Raw genomic sequence first — 24732 nt, 5'->3', positions numbered from 1 at the left:
TATATATACAAATTAATAAATAATAAAAATTTATTCAATTATTAATCTAACTTTTTACTTGTAATGTTGTATTCTTTTCCAATAATTAATTAATAAATATGAAAATATAAATGAAAAAATTTACGAACTGATTCAATTATTTTATAATTTTTTAATTTACAATAAATAATAATAAACGTATCAAAATCTTAATTTTATTATAAATCTTATTTTAAAAAATACTTATATAGATAAAAGTCCTAACTCATTAACAATTTTATTAATAGTAAATGATAATATATAATTTAAAATTTTAATATTAAAAATATTTTTTTTCAAGTTTTTGTAAGTAATTTTTTTTAATAATTTTAGCATATTTAAAAAAAAATTTAACCTACAATCAAAATTAACTTAAATCAATTAACATAATATAATTTTAATTATTAATTTCTCTTTCAATCATAATTTTAAAATCAATTTATTTTATTTTTTACTGCTTACTAAAAAAAATAAATATTTAAAATTAATCTAAAATTACCAAAATTACAAAAAAAAATAATTATAATAGGATAAAGTTGAAAAAAATTAGAAAGTGAGGAGAGGAAAACATCTCGATTTTCAAAAATACCCTTCAATATTTTTATTATTTACAAAAATAAAAACTTTATCATAAAAAATATTAATTCTAAAATTCTTATTGTAATAAAATGAAATTATACAATAAAATACATATTTTTTATTACATAATTTTATTTTAAATAGATTATAATAACTTTATTAAAAAATTTTAAATTATTTGAAAATAATTTTATTAAATAATAAATTTTAAAATCAAAATATTCACATTTCTATATTATATATATGATATTTTATTTATAATATTTTAATCACTAAAGTAATGCATATTAAAATTTTATTTTATGCTATAATATTTAATTAATTAAAATAATATAATTTATTAATTTTATTTTTTATAATTTTTTTAATAAATAAAACACAATCATATTAATAAATAATAAAATTTATGTAAAAAATATTTTAAATCATGAATTTATATAACAGTAAATCAATGTGCATAAAAGTGTATATATATACACACACTAAAATTGGTTGGTACTTGATACTGTTTTTTTCCAGTGCTCAGTGCACACAGTATTTTAAGAAATTGCCCAATTCACAGTTCTTTCTCTACGTTGCCCTTGCATGTGCTGACATATGAAAAACCCAGTATCTTGACAAGAATACCCTTTACATTTATAGAAATTTACACTATTTTGTCACATGATTTTCCGTGCTTATATTTCAAAGATTTTCTGTGATATCTTCCAGACTCCAGAGCCTTGACAAGCCTTGACATACTATATTCAATGCTCCTACGCATCTCTTTTATTATATGGATTAATATGTAGAACACAAGCAATTGAACTCTTCACCAAGTCAAATACTGACTAGAAAGCCCTGCTCAATTGAAAAGAAACCAGAAAGTAGTCATTTCATTGTCCTATCAGAAATGACAGTAGAAGGAATATTACAGGATGAGATAGCGTTTATGATTCATTACTGATGTGCCATTAATAAGGTATGGTTCAAATTTATTTTTAAATTGCCTTTAGTCCCTATGAACATCGTTTTCTGCCCCAGTTGCTTTCACAACAATTCTTGCTTCACTTCCGTGTAATATATGATCATCTTTACTCTAATTTCTTTGCATTGCTTTAAATTTATGCGTTCATCATCTAAATTTTTTTTGTTGTCTTGCTTTCCCTTTATGGTTTCTTTTTTAAATTCTTCTTGCACTTGATTGTGACAATACAGGTTTCCCTTCACAGGTGTTTCAACTTTCAACTCAAAAGGTCTGTCAGAATCTTTTTTTCTTTCAATTACTTTTTTTGTGAGTGTATTAAGGACTTCTTCAAAACTTTGATTTCTGTTACTTTGCAGCTAATAAGGTTGCTAACTTTTCTTTTTTTTTTTTTTAATGTTTACAAAAATGAAATAAACTTTAACAGGCATACACGAAACTTAATTTAATAATTTCATTTTCAATTGGTTCATGTAAAATTGTCATTTGAGTACATCCTAAAAAAAGTATTAGCTAAATTAAATCTATCAGATGTTGCTTATCCTATGAATCAAACTGAAGATGGAATGTTTACTGTGAATATTGTGTTACCTTATGGAGATGAAGGTGGAAATAGGCATGGAATGCACTACGACAAGTTCCTTTAATTTTGAAGATGGGGGGATGTTATTATAATATTGAGATCCTTGATATAATTCAAGGGAGAATTTGATATTTGATGCCCATAATTCTTTGGATAATGAATTAGAATGTGAAAGAACTTAAAAATACCAAGCAGTGTTAGTTACCCAAATCAAAAAACAAAAAAACAGATGCAGGATTTGAAATCTAGAAACCAGGGTTTTAGTGACCCCTTTAGCAGATCAAAAGAAATAATATTCAAAGGTTCACTATTTATTGGAAGATAACCCCCCATCAAAGCTCTTTCAGTTGATTCTATAGTTTATAAGATAGGAAAGGTAGAGGAAAAAGAAAAATTGAAGAAGTAGTACAAAAATTCCATTAGAAATACTATTTGAAAAGCTAAATTCCTTAGTATTAATAATTATTGCTATTGTTCATGTCTTAATTAAATCATGCTTTTTCTATTCAATGGATCAAGACTATTTCCAAAGGTAAAATGCTATATTTTCTGGCAGATTAAAACAATATAAGTGCTCTTTAATTTGCTTTTGTCTACATCCAGGCATGCATGTGTTTCTTAAGGCTTTAGATGACATTAATATCATTTATGTTGTTTGTTATTTGTGTTTATAAATATGAAATTCTTAAAATAATATGAGGAATACATGATACTTAATATTGAACAATGTCAAATTAATGAAAATAAAAAGGTAAACAAAATTGGAAATTCAGTAATCAATGTAAGTATAGTGTTGAGTTCGCCGACTTTTTTAATGTACCCATAGAGAATTCATATATAACGTATTTTATTTGATAATAGCATACTTCTTCAAGCATAAAATAACTGAAAAATAAACTGAGTGGGTTCAAAAAGCAGACAAATTGTGCAACAAGTCTCAAAGCTTAAATATTATGATCTGATTTTGGCAAGTATACTTTTAATAATAGATTGTTTCAATTATGAAAACATTTTAGATAGCTTAATTAAATCATGAATTTTTTTTTATTCACTGTATTAAAATCAATTCTGAAAGGAAAAATGTTAGAAGATTAGGAATGGAGTGAATGAAATAACTGTGCAACCCTAAAAATGGATGAGAAAAACTTACCCAATAGTGTTGCCCAGGTTCTTCAGTCACGAAGTTGCTTGTGTTGACTTTTTTTTTTTTTTGCCTTGTAACAATAAAGTTTGCTTTGGTTTCCTCTTATACTGAGCACCAACAAACATCAAGAGATAGAAAGAAAATAATCTATTAGCTGCAGATGTTACAATTCTAGTGTTGATACACTGCCATAGGTTTATCTTGCGCAGGTAGGAAGTCAATGCAATTAAGCAATAAAAAATTAACACTTGGCAAAAACTTATATAATATATGTGCTCATAGCATTCTTCTTAGAACATCAAATGGCTATGCTCATAGTTAAGACAATTATTTAAAAAGTAAAGGTATTTTGCACACGCCAATAATCCAGATTCCAAATAGCTTGATATAAGTTTTAAATAAATATAAGAAAGATAGATAGATGATAAACAATGGGGTTGTTACATGCCATTCTCTGATAAAGAGAGTTTAAGTTTCATTGATTAATCCAACAATAAAATGACAAAAACAGTTAACCTGTTGTTTTGGTAGTTGTAACATAACCTGCTCAGGTTTGAATTAAGAAGACCATTTTTGTAGACTTCTGAATGATGTATTTTGGGGGTAAATTGATCAAAGTGTCAAACAGAGAATACAATAATTTGAGCAATTCAAATGCTATTGACACCATAGGCATCTAAACTAAAACTACCAACAAAATTATCACGAGTAGGTAAAGATTAATTAGTTTACTCACATGCTTCTCCACTGGCATTCACTTGGAGAAAGACATTTAAATGGTTTCTCGCAAGGCCCGAAATTACTCGGTCAAGTGAAAAGGAAAATTAATTATTCTTGCGCTTACAAGAGTTTAAGTAGTTAAACAATGCCCTCTTTTTTCTCTTCAAATATCACAGGTCCTGCCCTGCTTCAACTCTTCTATACGAAAATTAACCTCAAAGGTGTTAATCATTGAACAAAAAACACAATTGCACACACAAGGGAAGTCAATGTCTCTACAATATCAACTTCAATATACTGTTAGAAGAAAGAATATGTAAGGAAATAAAAGGGGGGGGGGGGGGGGGGAAGAGAGGGGGTGTAAATTTCCTACCTATTACAAACTGACACATTAACTATCCGTAATTACTCTCACTTCTCAATCTGCAATTTTTGTTCTTTGAAGCATGTAAAAAATTTTCAAAATTTAAAAGGTTGACCATTAATAATAGAGTTAATGGAAAAGAAAGCTATAGTAATTTGACTTGGTAGCTGTTATTATTCATTTAAAGTTTATTGAATTTGTTGTTCATGTGGTAGTTGTAATTAATTACAGAGCTGATTGTAATTAATCACTTTGACCCCGCTGTTGCATAAAAGTTCTAGTGTTTACTCTTTAAACAAATATATATATATATATAGTGTTTACATTTGGCATGCATGTTAATTTAGAGTTTACAGAAATGAACACTGGGACAAAAATCATGATTTAAGGGGATTGAACCGAACCGAGTTGAGTTTCGGTTCGGTTTATTGTATAATCCTAAATTGTCAAGTAGGTAGCTCTTTCAATTCTATCAACAGAAAATCAAAGCAAGTTCTTCCATTTAATTCAGCCAAACTTAATTATAACTATACAAGAAAGAAAATAAACAAATCATCTAAACTAGCATACTTCAAATTAAAAAGCCGAATCTCACTCTACGACTCAAAGCCTCAATTAATCAAAAAATGCATACACAATTCAGCAACATTCAAAAGAAAGGCACATCTCCGTTATAAAGCAAATCCAGCTTATGACCTGTGATATTTAAGGAAATTAAGCAATACCCAGATAGGAATTTGGACAGACAAAGCTTAATCAATAGAATTAAGAACATAACCAGATGCAAAGAATAGAAAGCTAGCCAACTTTAATCAATTTTATATATGAACCCATATTAAAATTTGCAGATATTAAGCAGTGGGGCCATATAATTATGATTCAATTACCTAAACCAAGCACCATTACACAGAGAAAGAGAGAGAGAACGAGAGAGAGAGTCTAATTTCAGTTGATCAACAGATAAATTTTAATAGCTTGGTAAAGGAAAATCATAAAAACCCAGGAAGACATTTGAGTAAAAAAGTCAATAGGGCAGCGAAAATCAGAACGAACTTAGAAAAAAAAAAAAGCACGAATTGGAAGTGATAAGGAATTCACCAAAAAAAAGTTTGATGAAGTAGTTGGGTGTTTAATGCAGAGAGTTCCAATGCTTCCAAATAATTAGACCTTTTTATGCTTACAAGTTTGAGATTCTTGAGAGATTAGTCAAGGGTCGTGTTTATGAAAATGATAGCATATGGTTGGGTGTTTTGCGATATCAACAAAGAAGGGCACGTGTGGGTTACGACAACAATAATGGAAGGGAATGGAAAACAGACGAGGCAGGGGGCAGTTAAGGGTTTAGGAGGTGCTTGGGCCGGCAAGGAGAATCGAGAGGGAGGCGATGATATGGAGCAATATTTGGGTTAGGCTGAAAGAAGGAATAACTTCGGATGGTGGAGATTAACGGCTTGGCGGTGACTGAAATAAAGAAATCAAATCATATTATAAATAGCTTGTATGTTAGATAGTGCAGAGACAAAGAATTTCTATATTATTAAAATATAAAAAAGTGAAGAAATGACAAGAGTGAAATATGTATAGAATTATATATATATATATATAATTCAATATATATTATTCTATTATTGCACTTGATAATTATATGTGTGAAATAAAATAATTATCATATTATAATTTTCATAAATAAATTACGAATATATGTGTTTATTAACAAGTAGATGTGTCTACTTGTTAATAGACAGACATATTAATTCTATACAAACAGTCACAACTGTTTGTATAGGTGTCTGTTAACAAATAGGCATGTCTATTCTATATAAAAAGTTATAACTATTTGTATAGGTGTCTGTTAATAAATAGATATGTCTATACAAATAGTCACAACTATTTGTATAGGTATCTTTTAATAAACAGACATGTCTATTACATAAACAGTTGTATCTATTGAAAATAGACAGATGTGTCTATCTAGTAAAGGTGCCATGACTTTTCATTCTTTATAAATATGGATGAGTTTTTTCAATCCAGATATACTACTTTTACTTCTTCTTCTTTTCTTCTAATCTCTCTAAATTCAGTTCATATAAAGAGTTCTTAAGGGAAATCTTCAGGAGTTGCTGTCTGCAGATTTCAGACTTTGTTGTATCCTGGAGGTATATTGCCATAACCTTGCAGCAATCTAGTGGGGGCAATTAATACCTTAAAGATAGTGATCCATCACGCCTCAAAGCCTATTCTACACCCACTGCCTCAACAATTTTAAGGTATTAATCGCAACAGAGTCTAAGGCTGTTTCCGTGATAAATCAAGAGTTCGTGAAACTTGATCATTTTAAGGAACAACTTATATTCACTAAAAAAGGTGAAAGCAGATCAAGAAAAGAAGATGAATTGCCATGCAGAGGTCATATTCTCAATAAATCATCAGATAGGCTATAAGATTTATTTACTTCTGTCAAGCCTCCAAAGGAAATCTGGAATTCGTTAGAATTCGAATACAATAAAAAAAAAAAAAGGTATGGATAAATTTCTCATTATGAAGTATTTTGAATTCTAAATACTTGATAATATGCATGTTATGGATAAGTCAATGAGTTGCATATCTTTATTTCAAAATTTAAGTATTTGAAAGTGCTAGTTCCTAAATCACTACAATTAGGAAGAATAATAACACATCATACTTCTAGTTTGAATGATTATAGGAAGAAATTACTGTATGCTACATACAACTTTTCTTTTAAACAGATTCAAAAACACTTACACATGTCCTTATTCACATTGATTGTGTCTATCACTAACTAGGTGGGGATATTATTAAAAATATTAGTGATAGGAAAATTTGTCTCATTTCAAAAGAGATATGTCTGTTCATTAAAAGATATCAAAATGAACTATTTATTACCGATAATTATATCTGTTTTAAAAGGTGTAAATGAACAAATATAATTATTCTAAGAAATATAAAGTGCATGGTTGTATCTATTCTAAGAGTTATAAGTGAATGGTTGTATCTATTCTAAGAGGTATAAGTGAACGATTGTATCTATTATAAAAGGTATAAGTGAACAAATATAATTGTTCTAAGAGATACAAAGTGAATGGTTGTATCTGTTCTAAAAGGTATAAGTGAATGGTTGTATCTATTCTAAGAGGTATAAGTGAACTGTTGTATATGTTCTAATAGGTATAAGTGAACAAATGTAATTATACTAAGAGATACAAAGTGAACAGTTGTATCTGTTGTAAAAGGTATAAATGAACAGATGTAATTATTCTAAGAGATACAAAGTGAACGATTGTATCTATTGTAAAAAGTGCAAGAGAATAGATGTAATTGTTATAAGAGATACGAAGTGAACTGTTGTGTCTATTCTAAAAGGTGTAAGTGAACAGATATAATTATTCTAATAGATACAAAGTAAACTATTGTATATGTTTGAAGAGATGCAAATGCTTTATAAATAGCAGTTTGGAACAAAAATCTATTAACTTTTCTTTTTTGTCTCTTCTCTTCATTTTTACCTACAATCAATATTATTATTCTTTAATTTATTCTTGGGAGAATTTTAAAAATTACTGTCTAGATTTATATTTCGGTTATTATCCTTGAGGGATCTGCCTAAACTACCTAGCTGTAACATAGTGGGGGTTTTACTCTTTGTCAATTTCATTATATTGAGGAAAACAAATACTCCATATGATATTTATTACAAATTGACTGGAAATTTTGGTAGAATAATTATTCAAATTGAGTGTGCTAGTGCTATTGGTAGTTTAATGTATGTTATGCATTGCACTACTCCTGATATTGCTTTTGCAATGTATAAATTGTCAAGATATACTAATAATCCTAGTGTGGAATATTGAAAAGAAATTTCAAGGGTTTTTGGATATTTAAAAAAGGAATTATAAACTATAGATTATTCTGTGATAAGTTTTCAATTGTGCTAAAACCATATAAAGAATTGTATCCATGCAAAGAGTTATGTCCCTTAGCCAAAAGATGTAACTAAATGAAAAGATGCAATTCTTCTAAATAGTTACATGCATGAAGAGATGAACTAATTGGCCAAAAGGTTGGTACATTTTGAGTAGTAAAAATAAGAGCCTTACAAGTCATTTGTAAGAAGTGACAAAAGAACAAATGAGTATGCATTTGTGTGTGTGTGCAAGTTTAGACTTGTTCTTTATTGTTGGATACTCTCATTTTAAACAAGTTATGGAGCAATTTATTTCTGCAAATAAGGTACAAATCTAGACTGTGAATTATTTATGCAGTTCATGTTATAAACATGTGATTATATGGTTGACTAGTGAAACAAATATGGTTGGAGATCCTAAAGTGTTATAAATGCCAATTGGATATGTAGTACTAAGGATAATAAGTCAACCTTTGGTTGGGTGTCCACTTTAGGTGGAGGTTTTGTTTCTTGGGTTATCAAAGAAACAAACTTGTATAACTCATTCTACGGTAGAATCCGAATTTATAACTTTGGCGAATGTTGGTAAAGAAGTAGAATGGCTGAAAAACTTGTTATCAGATATTAAGTTGTGGCTACAACCTGTGCCATCTATTTCTTTATATTGTGATAGTCAAATCATGATGATTAAAGCTTATAGTAAAATATACAATTGAAAGTATATATATAAGCTTAAGACATGAAAATGTAAGACAATTAGTCTCTAATGGTATTATTACCATGTTATGTTAAATCCTATAATAATCTAGCAAATCCTTTAATAAAAGGGCTCTCGAGAGTTATGATCATAAGTACATGTGCTGATTAGGATTTAGAATATTCCATTAAATTTACTACTGATGGGAACCCTACTTTATAGTATTATTATTAAATAAAGTTTAAAGGGTAACAACAAGTCATTAGTAAATGTTGTAATTAAAGTACTTAATGTACTAAGTTAATGGAATGAGGATGAGTATTTATACTCTTAATGAAGTTTAAAATTATTACAAAGGAAACTTCACCTATATGAACATAGGAAGTGATGCCGCTTCAACAAAAGTGAGAATAACTTTTGTAAATGTTCATGAAAACAGGAGGTAGCACAAGGCCATATTCGTGCTAAAATTTTGGTGAACTTTTTAAGTTGAACTAATTGATTCGTGTGTGTAGTATTTCCGATTCTATTTAATAGGAATCTAGGTTTAAGCTAAGGCCACCATGATTTCTTTAGAACTTTGAAATACTTACACTAAATAAAAGTTTAAATCGAAAGATACTTTTCATTATGCATGAAACAATGGGATCTAACAATACAAGCTAAGTGGGGGATTGTTATAAATAGCCTGTATGTTAGATAGTATAGAGAGAAAGAATTCCTATATTATTAAAATATAAGAAAGTGAAGGAATGACAAAAGTGAAATATGTATAGAATTACATACATATAATTCATATATATATTATTCTATTATGGCACTTGACAAGTATATGTGTAAAATAAAATAATTATCATATTATAATTTTCGTAAATAAATTACGAACATATGTGTTTATTAACAAGTAGATGTGTCTGTTAATAGACAAACATATCAATTCTATACAAACAGTCACAACTGTTTGTATAGGTGTCTGTTAATAAATAGACATGTTTATTCTATACAAAAAGTCATAACTATTTGTATAGGTGTCTGTTAATAAATAGATATGTCTATACAAATAGTCACAACTATTTGTATAAGTATCTTTTAATAAACAGACATGTCTATTACATAAATAGTTGTATCTATTGGAAATAGACAGATGTGTCTATCTAGTAAAGGTGCCATGACTTTTCATTCTTTATAAATATGGATGAGTTTTTTCAATCCAGATATACTACTTTTACTTCTTCTTCTTTTCTTCTAATCTCTCTAAATTCAGTTCATATAAAGAGTTCTTAAGGGAAATCTTCAGGAGTTGCTGTCTGCAGATTTCAGGCTTTATTGTATCCTGGAGGTATATTGCCATAACCTTGCAGCAATCTAGTGGGGCAATTAATACCTTAAAGATAGTGATTCATCACGCCTCAAAGCTTATTTTACACCCACTGCCTCAACAAATCATCTGAACAAGTGGCATTTTGGGCTATGCGCAATGCGAGACAGTCTAATAGCCCTCATGTAAAATTTCCGTCTGAGATAAGCTAGAGAAGGGGAAATTATTACAAGCTCCTGAGTTGGGTTTCTGGTGAAATTCATGTGAAAAGAATACAAATTTTTAATGGCATTTCGTGAGGGGATCTCTAATGTTCGTATATCTAAAAAAAAAATTGTTATTGTCGTTTAAAAATTATAATGTCGGTAAAAAAAATAAATGAAATTATAAAGACTTTTTTGTTTAAAAATTTAAAAATATTAATAAATAATTATTTCTTTTTCGTTATTGAATATGCATTAATGAAATGAGAGAGTAACAATGTCTACAATTATTTAGGCAATTCTACAAATTAGAGATATTCTAATTATATTATATCAATATTTCAATTTAATTTTTTTTGAAATATTTTATTGTTAGTTATCAAATATAATACAATAATCTAATTAATCACAAGGAAATTATTTTATTAAAAATTTAAAATAACTTTATTTAATTAAATAAAAATAAGTCATCTCGCTGCATCGCGCGAGTTATCAGCTAATATATATATAAATGATAATTCATTAAAAATTCTACATTTGTATATCAGACTATATATTATTATTTTTTGGGGGGTGTTAATCCTAATGAAGATCCGCCGCCTATGTGAAGGAAAGGATGCTACAAATGAGTTCAAATTTCTATGAGGGACAAAAGAAATACAAAGAGACTTGATCATCTAACTGGAAGCTTTCAACTTCAAGGACATAGGTGCTTATAGTTGCGGAAATACACATTCAGGTTAACAAGCGAGCCCAATGATCAATGCTGCAAAAAACAGTATAAATAAACTATGTCAGGTCCCAAAAAAAAAAAATACATAAAACCATATCATGACATCCACGCTTTCTACCCAAGAGAAACATACAACTTTATCAAACCAAACATCACTTGTAAGATCCTTATGATTGTGTTTCTAGAAAATCAAACATTACGAATCACAACTGCAAGCTAAAAGAGGAATCCTTGAAGCACAATTAGGACAGAATTATGATCATATTCCTCCAAGGCTAAGGAATAAGTAGGCAATCTAATTTTAAAGCTATACACTCTATTCAAGCGAACAAGTTAAAGCACAAAATCTGAGCACAATTGCTGGTAAAATGAAGAATCACAACCAAAGAAAAAAAAAAAAAAAAGAAGCAACAGCATTGATGCTTCTAGAGACTAGTAAAAGAAAGCTACCATATCTATGCTGGTGAAACAGTCTAGCCACCATTGACAATTGGGGGTTGGCAGAAAGAGAAATATCAAGAAAAGAGGTGAATGGATTGATTAAAGAAAAAGATGATTGCACAGAAAATCAAAAAACATGAATTGAAAAGGGCATGTGATGCTCTCAAAATAAGTAGAATGCAAACTCAGATGCGACTAAGTGATGGTGATCATTGATCTTTTGGTATTAAAATGCTTAAAGCTAAGAATAGCTAATGAATCTAATCTGATGAGAAAAAGGGAAGCAATCAGATACCATGGAATTTCAAAAATTGTGCACGTGTGTTAACTTCTAACCTGGCCACATGGCATGTATAATTCTAAGTCATGTAAAACCATAAAGTGTGCTTTTAGATGACAATCCTTTTGAAATCTGCATTAAAATTTTGTACCTAATTCATAAATTCCTTCACTGTTCTTGAAGCATAAGGCTAATAATTGATGAGATTTTTCACACTAGGCATTATGATCATCAACATCTTTCCATCTCTGTAGCTATACCTTCTTTCAAAAAAGTTAATTCATTGGAGTAATGGAGTTTAAACTTTAACATATCAATGCCTGGTATGAGCAAAATGCACTACATAGCATGGAGAAAATGTGAAGCAAGGGTCTTAGATCCAGAAAATTAAACCACCATATGTTTTACACTTTCATTCACAATTAAACAAGATATCACAATCTACTCAAAAAAATAAAATAAAATATCACAACACAAGGCCCAGCATCAACCAGAAATGCCCCTTGAATCTTAATGAATACACCAACAATTTATCAATTCCCATAAATTTAAATTAAAATATCATAAATATCACTTACTTGTACTTAAGTGAACCCTTTATAGACTCTTTTAGTTTTCAGCTTTTTAAGTACTTGCGTAGCTTACCACATAATTTGGTGTCAGCTCTTTTCACACATTTTACTTATTCTTACCAAAAACAAATTTTATGTGTGTGTGTGTGTGTGTGTGTATTAGGCCAAACATATTTATTTAATCTATAGTTCCTTCACTGTTTATTGTGAAAGAGTCACTGTTTAGAGACCTATGTCCACCTTGGAACAAGTTAGATGAAACAATCATGAGAATCATGTTTTGGGCTTAATGGATTCAGTTTGGATATGCAAATAGCATATTTTTGTTAAGTGTCAAAGTAGAATTCACTATTCACATCTCCATCATTGAAGATGAGCTTTAAGACTTCTCCAGCCACATCTGACTGCACCAAAAAAAAAAAAAGCATGTAGGGCACATCTATCACTGAAGCAAAGCCAGGAGTGAAGGCATGAAAACAAAAGGCAACCTTTACAGGAAGTTCAGTACCAAATTGATCTAAATATCCTATCACCTGTCCTCTAATTATATCACCTTGTAAATTGAATTTGCAAATTTTCAGAACTTAGAACCAAGCCGATAAAACCATGATAGTATTCTTATATGATGCCATAAATTTCCACATTTGCATTTTATTAAAATTTTGAATTTAAGCTCTATTCTGCATCGAGGAAAACTGGAAAGAAAATAATTACAACTCCTAACACCAATGAGTTACATAGCTTGAATTTTATCCTCAACAAATTACAACTCATAATTTTGGGATAGAAGATAAAAGTAAATAATTAACTGTAGATTCAAGCAATTGAAAAAAATAGAAATTTAAAAAAATTGGACACGTACAATGAACTAATTTTAAAAAAAAAGGTGGATATTTTAGGTGACCAACAAATTTTAAAACTAAAAAATTCAAAATATACCCAAAAAAAAAAGAAAAAAAAACTAGCAATTGTAATACCTCTTTAAAGATGCATGTTCTATTTCTTTAGAATGAGCCAACCTGGAAAAGAGGTGATGCAAATGTTCTATTAAGCGTTCACAAACAAATGATATCATGTAAATTGCTCCCAGTCTTTATAATGTCATACATAAAATTTGATACCTCCTAACAGTAATATTTTGACAAAATCACAGGCATGCATTCAGTATAAATGGCCTCAACAATTCTAGGGCTTATTACTTCATGCCTACTTGGACATAGATAAAAATTGGATTGGAGCATGAATGAATGATAATCCTCTCAAATCTAAATTTCCTTAAAACTGGAAAAGAAATAAATAAATAAATAAAGGAAGAAAAATGACCTTTTTTCTCAATAGGACAATCTTCCTCCTCAACTTTATAGCCTTTGTCTTTGGCAATGGCAACTCTCCCTTAGCTCTGTCAAGGTCATGCTTCTGCTAAAATACTACATCCACTCTCTCTATGTGGTTTAGTTCTATGCCATTAGCACAAAGGAGGCAAAGCTTGTGTTTTTGGCTTTCAGAATTATGGCAAATTGGCCAAAATTCAAAGGAATTGCAGCTGTTTCACCGACTTCCACTTCTTCTTCTTAATCTATAAAGCTCCTCTCTCTCTCTCTCTTTCTGTGTGGCTTTGTATAGATTAGTAATATAAAAAAAATAAAATAAAAAATTATTTTTTTATAAATAGGGTTTCGATATTGGTTTAATAGATAGCATGTGATCAATATCTATAAATTTTTAATGATTTAGATTACAATAATAGAAAATTTAATGATTGGTACAACAAAGTGTTGGAATCCCTTAATTAGTGCATTAGCTGTAAATTATAACGTGTTAAAATCCCTTAATTAGTGCATTAGCTGTAAATTAGAATGTAAATTAGTGATATTAGGGATATTTGTATTTATTAGCTTTTATTTTCTTTCCTATTAAGGCTATAGCCTTTGTGTATAAATTTGAATCATTGTAACACTGTGAAATACATCAAGAAATTCTTCAATTCTCTCTAATCTCAACATGGTATCAGAGCCTTATCCATTTTATTTGGGTTTTTTTTTTTTTTTTTTTTTTTTTGCAGAGAGAAAACATTGAGAAATAGTTAGGGTTTGTATGGGTAAGGCTTGAAAGCAGGTCTATTGAGGGAGGTAGTTGTCACCACCCCTTTAGGAAGGAAGAGAACCTCATCGCTGGTCCTCGCCTGGATTCTCGCCTCCATCCGGTGAGGTGCATGATCCCACGCGCTAACAAAAGGTTTCCACCTCGGGTACACGTAACGGGGAGTGAGCCTATTCCTGGTCAGTTTTTTCCGATTGCACTTTTTTTTCGACGACATCCCTAGTGTACCACGCCTCTGCCCAGCCAATTCCTATATCTTGGTTTACATTTTTGTTTTTGGGTATTTGTCTTTTGCCTATTGTTTCTTTTAATCAGTTCTCTGAATCATGTCTGATACAAAAAATTCAGTAGTTGAAGGGAAAATGACTACTACAACTGAAAATCCCTCATTAATTATTAGCCCTGTAAAGCTTGATGGGATAAATTACCTTGCATGGTCTAGATCATGTCTCCTTTTTATTCAAGCTAGAGGGTTGCAGGGTTATCTTACTCGAGATAAGCAAAAACTAAAAAAGTCTACTTCTACCTACAGTCAATGAGAGTCAGAAAATTCTCTTATCATGTCATGGCTTATCAATTCCATGCAATCACATATAGCTCGTGAGTATTTACTGTTGAATAGTGCAGCTACCATTTGGAGTACAGTTTCTCAGACCTATTCTCAAGTTGAGAACGATGCACAAGTGTATGAGCTTCGAAACAAGGTTCATGGTATGAAACAGGATGAGCTAATTATTACTCAATATTATACAGAATTGAGTGGTCTATGGCAGAAACTGGACTTTTACCAGGATTTTCAGGCCTCGTGTCCTGAAGATGCTGTTAAATTTCAGAAGTTGGTTGAGAAAGAGCGGATCTATGATTTTCTTGCTAGGTTGAATATGAAATATGATTAAATTAGGGTCCAAGTGCTTGGGAAGGATCCTTTACCTACCTTAAGACAGACATACTCTTATGTTCAGCAGGAAGAGAGCAGGAGGAGTGCCATGATTCATTATATGTCTATTGATAAGGCAGGGCTAGTTGCTAATTCCTCACGTGATAGTTACATGGTTCATCAGATAAGGATCAACTACATTGTGACTATTGTGAAAAAAATCGGCATACTAAGGAACACTGTTGGAAATTGCATGGACACCCCGCTAAAGGGAGTGGAGGAAAAAGGATAGGCCTTACTAGACCACAAGCTAATGTATCTGAGGTTGTGAATCTGTCTAAAGATACTACCACCACTGAGATGTTTTCCAATGAAGAAGTACAGACTCTAAGGCGTTTGCTATCACAACTTGAATCGCAATCCACCACAGTTGCCTCTTCTAACTTCGTCAACTCAGGTAATGCCTTTCTTGCCAATCTTAATAATTCTTTTTGGGTTATAAATTCTTAGAGAAAAAATAGACACTTACTTGAGGTTGCTATCACAAAATGGGGTATCTGAGGGAAAAAATACACTTACTTGAGGTTGCTAGGTCTCTTATATTTACCATGAATGTTCCTAAACCTTACTGGGGGGATGCTATTCTTTCTGCTACATATCTTATTAATAGGATGCCTCCTTGGACATTGGAGTTTAAGAGTCCTTTAGAGGTTTTGCAGGGTAAAAATTCATATGCTGTTCCTCCAAAGGTATTTGTTTGTGTTTGCTTTGTTCATAAGCTTAATAGTGGGAAATTAGAACCCCGAGCCCTGAAATGTGTTTTTGTTGGTTATTCTAGCACTCAAAAGGGATATAGGTGTTATCATCCTCCTTCACGAAAATATTTTGTGAGTATTGACGTTACCTTCAGAGAATCTGAATCTTATTTCCATCCACCTCTTCAGGGGGAGCATAGGAAGTAAGAGGTGTATTTTTCTTCATCCTCATCCTCTCCCAACCTTTAATTTCAGGGGGAGAATTTGGGTTTAGAGCCTATACCTAACAATGAAACTCAGGGAGAGTCACCTAAATCTCGAGAAAGACTGAAAACGCTAGATTTGAGAACATATACTCGACGAAACAAGACAGATATAGCCATTGAGCAGGAGACTGCTGATCAACTGGAATCCCTGGATTCAATTCCGGGACATCTTGAGGTATGTGATGAGTCTCCTTTGACTCTTGATGAGTCTAATTTTAATTCTTAGTCTGTTCTTCTTTCTTCTGATAATGATCTTGATATTCCTATTGCTCTCTAGAAAGGTGTTAGGACTTGTACTAAATATCTCATTTCTAATTTCATCTCCTATAATTCTCTATCTCTATCCTACAGAGCCTTTCTACTGTCTGTGTCTTCTGTCTCTATCCCATAGGATTGGAAGAAAGCTTGCCTCCATCCAAAATGGAGGGCAGTTATGGTGGAGGAGATGAAAGCTTTGGCAAAGAATGAGACATGGGAACTGGTTACTCTCCCACTGGAAAAGAAGCTAGTTGAATGCAAGTGGGTATTCACTGTAAAGCATAAAGCAGATGGTTCAATTGAGAGGCATAAGGCCAGACTGGTAGCAAAAAGCTTCACACAGACGTATGGAGTAGATTACCAAGAGACCTTTGCTCCTGTTGCTAAAATGAATACCATCAGAATTCTGTTGTCATGTGCAGTGAATCTTGAGTGGGACTTGTAGCAGTTTGATGTTAAAAATGCCTTTTTACATTGTAACTTGGAAGAAGAAGTGTATATGGAAATTCCTTCAGGGTTTGAGGATGAGAAGACCAGAGGGAAAGTTTGCAGATTGAAAAAGGCTTTGTATGGTCTAAAACAGTCACCTAGAGCATAGTTTGATAGGTTCAGTAAAGAGATGATCTCCTTTGGATACTGCCAAAGCAATGCTGATCATACCTTATTTATGAGGAATTGTAGAGGCAAAATCATACTACTTATTGTCTATGCGGATGATATTGTGGTAACTGGTGACGATAAGGAAGAAATGGCTCTTTTAAAGGAGCGCCTAGCACAGAAGTTTGAAATCAAAGATTTGGGAATGCTCAAATACTTTCTTGGAATAGAGGTTGCCAGATCAGATAAGGGAATCTTTATTTCTCAAAGAAAGTATATCTTGGATCTGTTGGAAGAAACAGGAATGCTGGGCTGTAAACCGGCAGAGTCTCCTATTAAGGCCAATCATAAATTGCAAGCTGGAGTTGAAAAATCAGTGGATTTAGGAAGATATCAGAAGTTGGTTGGCAAACTAATTTATCTTTCGCACACTAGATCGGACATAGCATATGCAGTTGGTCTAGTGAGCCAGTATATGTATGATCCCCGTGAATCTCATTTGGAGGTTGTTTTCTGCATCTTGTGATACCTAAAATCTACAGCTGGGAAAGGACTTCTTTTCTCAAAGCATGGTCACCTTCAGATTAAAGCCTTTACAGATGCAGATTGGACTAGGTCTCTTGATGATAGAAGATCAACATTAGGATACTGTACCTTTGTTGGTGGTAATCTAGTCACCTAGAGAAGTAAGAAGCAAAATGTGACAGCTAGATCCAGTGCAGAAGCCGAATTCAGAGCAATGGCTCAAGGTATCTATGAGTTATTGTGGTTACGAAAGTTGATGGAAGAATTAAAATTGTTTGAAGCTAATGGTTTGTTTTTATTTTGTGATAACAAAGCTGCAATCAGTATAGTTCATAATCCAATTCAGCATGATCGGACCAAGCATATAGAGATTGATAGACACTTCATAAAAGAAAAAATTATTGATGGTTCCTTAAATGTCTCTTATGTAGGTTCGAAAGATCAGTTAACTGATGTGCCCACTAAATAGTTAAGTTGTAAAGTATTTCATACCCTAGTTTGCAAGTTGAGCATGTGCTATATACATGAACCAACTTGAGGGAAGTGTTGGAATCCCTTAATTAGTGCATTAGTCAACTTGAGAGGGAGTGTTAAAATCCCTTAATTAGTGCATTAGCTGTAAATTAGAATGTAAATTAGTGATATTAGGGATATTTGTATTTATTAGCTTTTATTTTCTTTCCTATTAAGGCTATAGCCTTTGTGTATAAATTTGAATCATTGTAACGCTATGAAATACATCAAGAAATTCTTCAATTCTCTCTAATCTCGACACAAAGTAACTTTACTTTGTAAAATATCAAGCAACTATGGAAGGCAACTTGTTAAAATAATGGCTCATTCCCAACGTTGGTAAGAACTACAGTTGCAATTGGCTTCGCAGAATAACCTCTGAATCTAAGCATAAAAATCAGATGCTTTCGAGTTGCAAGCTATTTTATGAGAAAAACTGCTTATATATTGATTGGAAAGGACTTGCCCAGTCACTCTTCCACAATATAGAGACGGGGATTTCTACAATTCCATGGAAAATTTGATGCAGCTCAAGGAAATTCCTGGAACAAAAATCCACCTCCATTTCCCTGGATCCTACGACTCTAAAAATGATGCTCTAAACCTGCCATATATACAACCTAATCATAACTCGCCATTGCTCTCCCAGGAGCTTCCAAGATTGGCATTCATATCATGAACTGACAATCTGATTATACTGCTGCCTGATGATCTTGAAAAATCAATACACTCCTGCAGGTCTGCATCACAGGCTATCAAAACCCATTCATGATCATCATCCAGGTACTTTATATCAAAATTACCCACCTCCAACTTCAACCTCTTGGCCACTTTCTCTTTCAACTCCACAATCCCTGAACTGGGGGAGATTCGGAACCTTATTATATCTTCTCTGTACGTTGCCTTTATGGTTACAGTTTTCATTTCTTGCCTAGCTCTTATCTGTGGCATTTCATGTTCTTGAGCAGCCATGGCTTGTGTGGTAGGGAAATCTGGAACCAGATGATTTGTCCAACTAGATTCTGGAACCCGCTCTTCTAAAATTGTGTCTGCCACTGAAGGACAAAGATTTCTAAGATCTTTTGAACTTCCAGCATCCTCAATAAGTATTTCTCCAAATGGTGCTTGAGCTTCTGTTGCAACTATGGCATCAGGTATTGAGTATGCAGCTGACAGGTTCAATTCTCCTTTTGGTTGAAATTCCAATTCAGGAGCAATAGCTACTTTATCGCATTGTTCATGGACAGGAGAAATGGGTGAATCCTTTGCAGCTGCGCTGTCATTTGCTGGGCTTCCTTGGCATGAACCATGAGACGTTGAAGTCCCAGCACTCTCTTCCCCCAAGACATTCCCTGCTTTGAATCTGTCTGAGACTAGTCCTATTTCTGGTGAAAACCCATTTTGCAGGACCAGTTCCTCACAACTTAATATTCTTCCTCCTATCAATTGATTTTCACCTCCACCCTGTCCATCACTTCCTGCTGCTTTGCAGATTGGCGATCCTTTCTTTTCATCATTAGGTTCAGGGGATTTAGAGTTCAGTGAGCTTTGTTGATTGCATCCATTCAGATTGGATGGCCAAGAAATTGAACCAACAGCAACAGGAAGTGAACTTGTAGTGAGGTTAGTTAAATTGAATGTTCCTTCAGCACCTTGGACAGATTCAATCACCCGCTTTAACTTAGAGAGGGATCGGTTAACCTTGCTGATTTTGCGAGATGGCCAACGTGAGATCCCATGCTGCCTGCAGATGCGCTTCATTGTAGTAGGACAAACTGTAAAGTATAAAGGAAGGATTTCTCTAAGACGAATCCATTTTGTATGCTACAGCAAACAGCATCCAGCTTTCATATATAAAAAAAAATTAAACATCTTTGAAAATGATAATAAGCAAAATTGCAAGCAATGATATATATATAAGTGTGTGAGCATACCACCAAGGCTCTTTGCAGCATCTTTAAGACTCCCAGCAAAATATTGTTGAAGAACCTCTAGACTAATCGACTTCTCAGTTTTCCCACGTTTCCTTTCAGATGGTTTTTTGTTCCCTTTATTCCCTGGAAGAGTAGGAAAGTGGCTTCCCTCTGCATGACCTTTGTTGCCTCCATTATCTACAACATCCAAGTTCACCATCAACTGATGCTTTAATGGATCTGGCCGGGCCATCTGTCCTTCCTTTGGTGATGTATTAACATTAGGGGGAGATTTTGGAGACTCGGGTATTTGAATGCATTCAAGCCTCAAATCAAGTTTCCCACTCATAGAAGTTTGAATGATCTCAACAAATCCTTCCTCTTCTTCAAGGTCCATTCCAGAAGCAACCTTAAGACTCTGAAAATGCTGCTTCATCGTTGCCAATAGGAAGCCCAACAAAGTCTTCTGTTCATAATTGTCTGAGACGGTAGGGGGCAAAAAAAATTCAAGAATGTAATCATCATCTCCAGTATAACTGCTGCGCAAGCAGATTGCAAAACAGCCGCCCAATCCAAACATGCGTGCATAGTGAACTAAGGGGTACTCTGTCTTGCAGAATTGGGTAATGTCTGGGCAGAAGCATGCATTGTGAGACAAAAATGCCCTCCCAGCAACGCCTTGACCCTTCTGTAAGTGATGCTCAAGACATGCCTCCCGAAAACCCCACATATGAGGGTCTACAACATAGAATGCCACATCAGTCGTGGACATGCAGACCTGGCTATTGCAACTACCATCAAAGCTGGTACAACTCTTCTTTAAACCACCTCCGAAGGCTAGAACACTACGATGCATGCAAGGAACCCAAGTCTGAGCCAAAGCTAATTTGTGAGTTTCACAAACCACTGTCAATATTTCCAATATTTCAGCCAGTGCGTTTTTACGACCTTCATTGCAAATCTGGTTTAAAAGCAGTGCCAAGTATACCTCTGTGAGAACAAGGCGGGAGAAATGAAAGAAGAATACAACATTTATCTTTCAGATTTACAAATAAAGTCAGATTCTACATATATTACATTATTAGAGCTCACCTGTGTACTTGAATGATCCAATATTTCCGAACTTTTCAAATTTACTGCCTGCAGAACAACTGAAATTATGTGACTGAGGAATCTCAATACATTTCAAAGTAACAGTTTTACCAAGGCCTACATAAAATTATCACAATACATACTGCTACGATTATAATGTTTCTCAAAAGAAATCCATGGCCATAAATCATAATATGAGACTTATTAAACATACAAAAGAGAAGAAACCCAACCTCAAGTGCCTTGCAGACTTTATCAACCTCAGGTCCATAGTTAATCTTCTGTGAAGTCATTATGAGCTCAAGCACACCAACACAGGACTGCCCTGACCGTTCAAATACTGGCAATGCCAAAGTTCCCTGAACGTTGTAATGTAAAGCATGATCACGCCGTGGATACTCCTTGCTCGAGTAATACTGGACATTAGGTGTCCATTCCGGCAATTTTTGCCGAAAAACACGGCCAGGAAGCCCAAGTTCACCTTCACAATTTCCATCCACTGAGAACATATACATCAAAGAGACCATCCTATACTGATGAAGTCCATTACTATAAGGATCAATCACAAAGGGTTGCCCTGAAGTTGTCAGTACATACCGACCCCCACTCTTCATAGGTGCCCAAATCTGAGCTAGAACATGCTGTTCAGTTGATTCTTTGAAATTTCGAAGTGCCTGTGTCATCCTCTCTTTGATTACACAATATCCATCTGGGTTGTCAATAGGCATCAATCCCAGAAGTGGAGAAGGAATTTTCCTTCTATCATCAATTTCTGTATGGTTTTCAGTAACTGAATTGGGTTTACCTGCGTTAGGTAAAATCTCAAGTTAAAAAGAAAAGCTTAAACTTCCGGATGGCGTTCCATTAAAAACAATGGCACTAAGAAACTGCAAGATACTCAATGATACGATTAACTATAGGAAGAGCAAGCCCACGTTGCTTAAATTTACAAAATTCTGTTTATGACTTCCAAACTCCAAATAACAACATATACGACAATAAAAACAACCACACTAGAGAAAGACTGTTGTTAAAGGAAATAAAATCTCCAGAGAAAATAGCAAGGCCGGGCAGGAAAACCAATCAATATGAGAGAAGACAAAATCATCTTTCGATTTCTTCTCATTCAACGGCTTGTCTAGTCTACCAAAACAAGTTGTAAGCACCATTCATAATTCCAGTTTCATTGCTTCATACCTGGCTTTAACAGGAGCTTTTTAAAAATTATGTAGTATATTAATTTTGTCATAAGAGATGCTAAGTTTAGATCAAGAACGCCCCAATTTCAAACACTTAATTAGAATACCCAAGAAAGTAAACCAATCTGAAGTTGCAATTAATCCCAGAAAAGCACCAAAAAAAAGAAAGAAATAAGAGCAGTGAGAAAAATGGAGACGTGACTGACAAGCGAGAAAAATAGGATAATCAGTGAAGCGGAGAGGAGGAGGAGGAGTAGCGTGAGAAGATGAAGAAGCAGGAAGAAGCTTGTCATCGTCAGCGTCAGAGAAAGACCAAAGAGGAGAGCATGGCTGGTCAGAGGAGGAAAGCAGAAGAGGAGACAAAGGATTGGAAAGAAAAGAGATCTGATCCAGAGGCCAGGAGGTGTCGAGATCAGGATCCAAGTCCATGAGCGTCTCTCCCTTGTCTCCTCCAACAGTCTGATTTTCCTTTGACTTGTCGTCCTCTCGTTCGGGCATTTCGTCGAAAAGTTAGAAGATGGCGGAGTCTGCTGGTGGTGCGAGAAGATGAAAGATGAAATAGAAATTCACGGAGAGTGTTTTGTCTTCTCCGTCTCCGTTAGCATGAGACCAAATAGAAATTGATGATGTCGCTGTTGAGAGAGAGGCTTGTGTATGTGGCGTTGGTGGTAATTTGCAGGAGTGTGATTCCAAACTTGTCATGGAATCCTACAGTTGTGTACTAGTTGCAAGAATGCTTTATAAAATAAAATATTGAGTCTTTATTTTCTGTTCTCACAACTATACTTATTTACATTAAAAAAGATGTTATTAAGTGCACAGGTTGAATTATCCTTACATTAAAAATATGCTTTTACCACTAGTTAATTTATACACGCCTGTTTGGTTTACCTGTTAGGTGTAGCTGATAGCTGATAGACACCCAAACAGATAAATTATGATGTTTGACAAGCTTAAAAAAATAGAGCTGATAGCTGATGGACAACTGATATGATACCCATCAGCTGCAGTTTGTATCAGCTCTATATTTAGAGCTGTTTCTCATCAGCTGATAGCTGATTTGATTTTATTTTTTATTTTGACCATATTATCTTTTTTATTTAATTTAAAAATTAATATTTTTAATATTTTTATTTATAATTTTAACATTTTAATTAATGTATTTCAACTTTATTACAATATTTTTTTATTAATAACTTAAAATATAAAATATTTATTTATATCCAAAAACTTAAAATTAATTATAACTTTTTCTATTAACAATAATAATTATTTTATTATTTTATCTATATTTTTAAAATTATTTAATTATCTTAAAAAAATAATTATTTTCTCATTTCAATAATAAAATAAATGATAAAATATTAATAATTATATATTTATTTAAATAATATAATATATTAATTTAATAATTATATATTTAATTCAATAATAAAATAAATAATATAATATAATAAATTTATAATTTTATATTTATTTAGATAATAAAATAAATTATATTATATATACTCTTATTAGTCATTTCACTTATTAACAGTAACAGCCAAATATAATTTTACCAAACATTTAATATAAAACAGCTATCATCACTATCGATTATCGATTATCAATGATATTTTATCATTGCCTATCGATTGTATTCAACAGTTAATCCAAACAGGCCTTAAGTTGACTTTTTTTTAAATTTCTTTTTTATCAAAAGCATTTATTTTCATACTATTCCTTCGTAAGAACGTAATCGTACACCAATGTATATGAAGTAAGTGTACATATGATAATATTTTCATGTCCACATCCTAATGATAAATTAGGAGGACATTTATGAGTAAATAAATATATTTATTATTAAAAAAAATGATGGTAACAAAAAATTAATAATAATAAATATTAATAAATTAATATTTTTAATGCTGAATATCATTACATTGCATAAATATTAATAAAATTTTTTATTCTAAATATTATTAATTTATTTATTAAAAAATGTCATTTTTTTAAATTTATAATTTAACTTTTTTTAGTCAAAATATGTTAAGTATAAAAAAAAATGAGAAATGACATTGAAATAACTTTTTAATGATGGAGTTTGTTTTATAATT

The 24732-nt window shown here is 32.2% G+C and overlaps 2 protein-coding genes and 1 long non-coding RNA gene across 3 annotated transcripts; 1 reads left to right on the top strand and 2 right to left on the bottom strand.

Annotated features, from left to right (window-relative positions):
* Positions 1 to 988: 988 nt before the first annotated feature.
* LOC110666078 (uncharacterized) lies at positions 989 to 5813 on the bottom strand. The gene is made up of 2 exons (XR_002497097.2): positions 3295 to 5813; positions 989 to 1437 (listed from the first exon to the last, which is right to left on the bottom strand). It is a non-coding gene; the product is annotated as an uncharacterized LOC110666078 (long non-coding RNA).
* Positions 5814 to 17413: 11600 nt separating this feature from the next.
* LOC131182877 (uncharacterized mitochondrial protein AtMg00810-like) lies at positions 17414 to 17917 on the top strand. Its single transcript, XM_058152230.1, has one exon. The coding sequence runs from the start codon at positions 17414 to 17416 to the stop codon at positions 17915 to 17917; it is 504 nt and encodes a 167-aa protein (XP_058008213.1).
* Positions 17918 to 18737: 820 nt separating this feature from the next.
* LOC110658668 (protein NLP6) lies at positions 18738 to 23388 on the bottom strand. The gene is made up of 5 exons (XM_058153756.1): positions 22840 to 23388; positions 21668 to 22239; positions 21435 to 21482; positions 20364 to 21303; positions 18738 to 20204 (listed from the first exon to the last, which is right to left on the bottom strand). The coding sequence occupies exons 1-5, from the start codon at positions 23129 to 23131 to the stop codon at positions 19054 to 19056; spliced, it is 3003 nt and encodes a 1000-aa protein (XP_058009739.1). The 5' UTR covers positions 23132 to 23388; the 3' UTR covers positions 18738 to 19053.
* Between the last annotated feature and the right edge of the window lie 1344 nt (positions 23389 to 24732).

This window comes from Hevea brasiliensis, chromosome 9 (assembly GCF_030052815.1).
Source record: "Hevea brasiliensis isolate MT/VB/25A 57/8 chromosome 9, ASM3005281v1, whole genome shotgun sequence".
Taxonomy (NCBI): domain Eukaryota; kingdom Viridiplantae; phylum Streptophyta; class Magnoliopsida; order Malpighiales; family Euphorbiaceae; genus Hevea; species Hevea brasiliensis.
The sequence above is the reverse complement of the archived record's forward strand: the minus strand, read 5'-3'. Positions and strand labels throughout refer to the sequence as shown.

Bases quoted from the DNA above. Each gene is read 5' to 3' on its own strand.
- LOC131182877 (XM_058152230.1), top strand. From the start codon at position 17,414: ATGATCTCCTTTGGATACTGCCAAAGCAATGCTGATCATACCTTATTT.
- LOC110658668 (XM_058153756.1), bottom strand. From the start codon at position 23,131: ATGCCCGAACGAGAGGACGACAAGTCAAAGGAAAATCAGACTGTTGGA. The intron at 22,240-22,839 runs GTCAGTCACGTC...TACCTAACGCAG, and splicing joins TTATCCTATTTTTCTCGCTT to GTAAACCCAATTCAGTTACT. The intron at 20,205-20,363 runs GTATGCTCACAC...TATACTTTACAG, and splicing joins TGCTGCAAAGAGCCTTGGTG to TTTGTCCTACTACAATGAAG.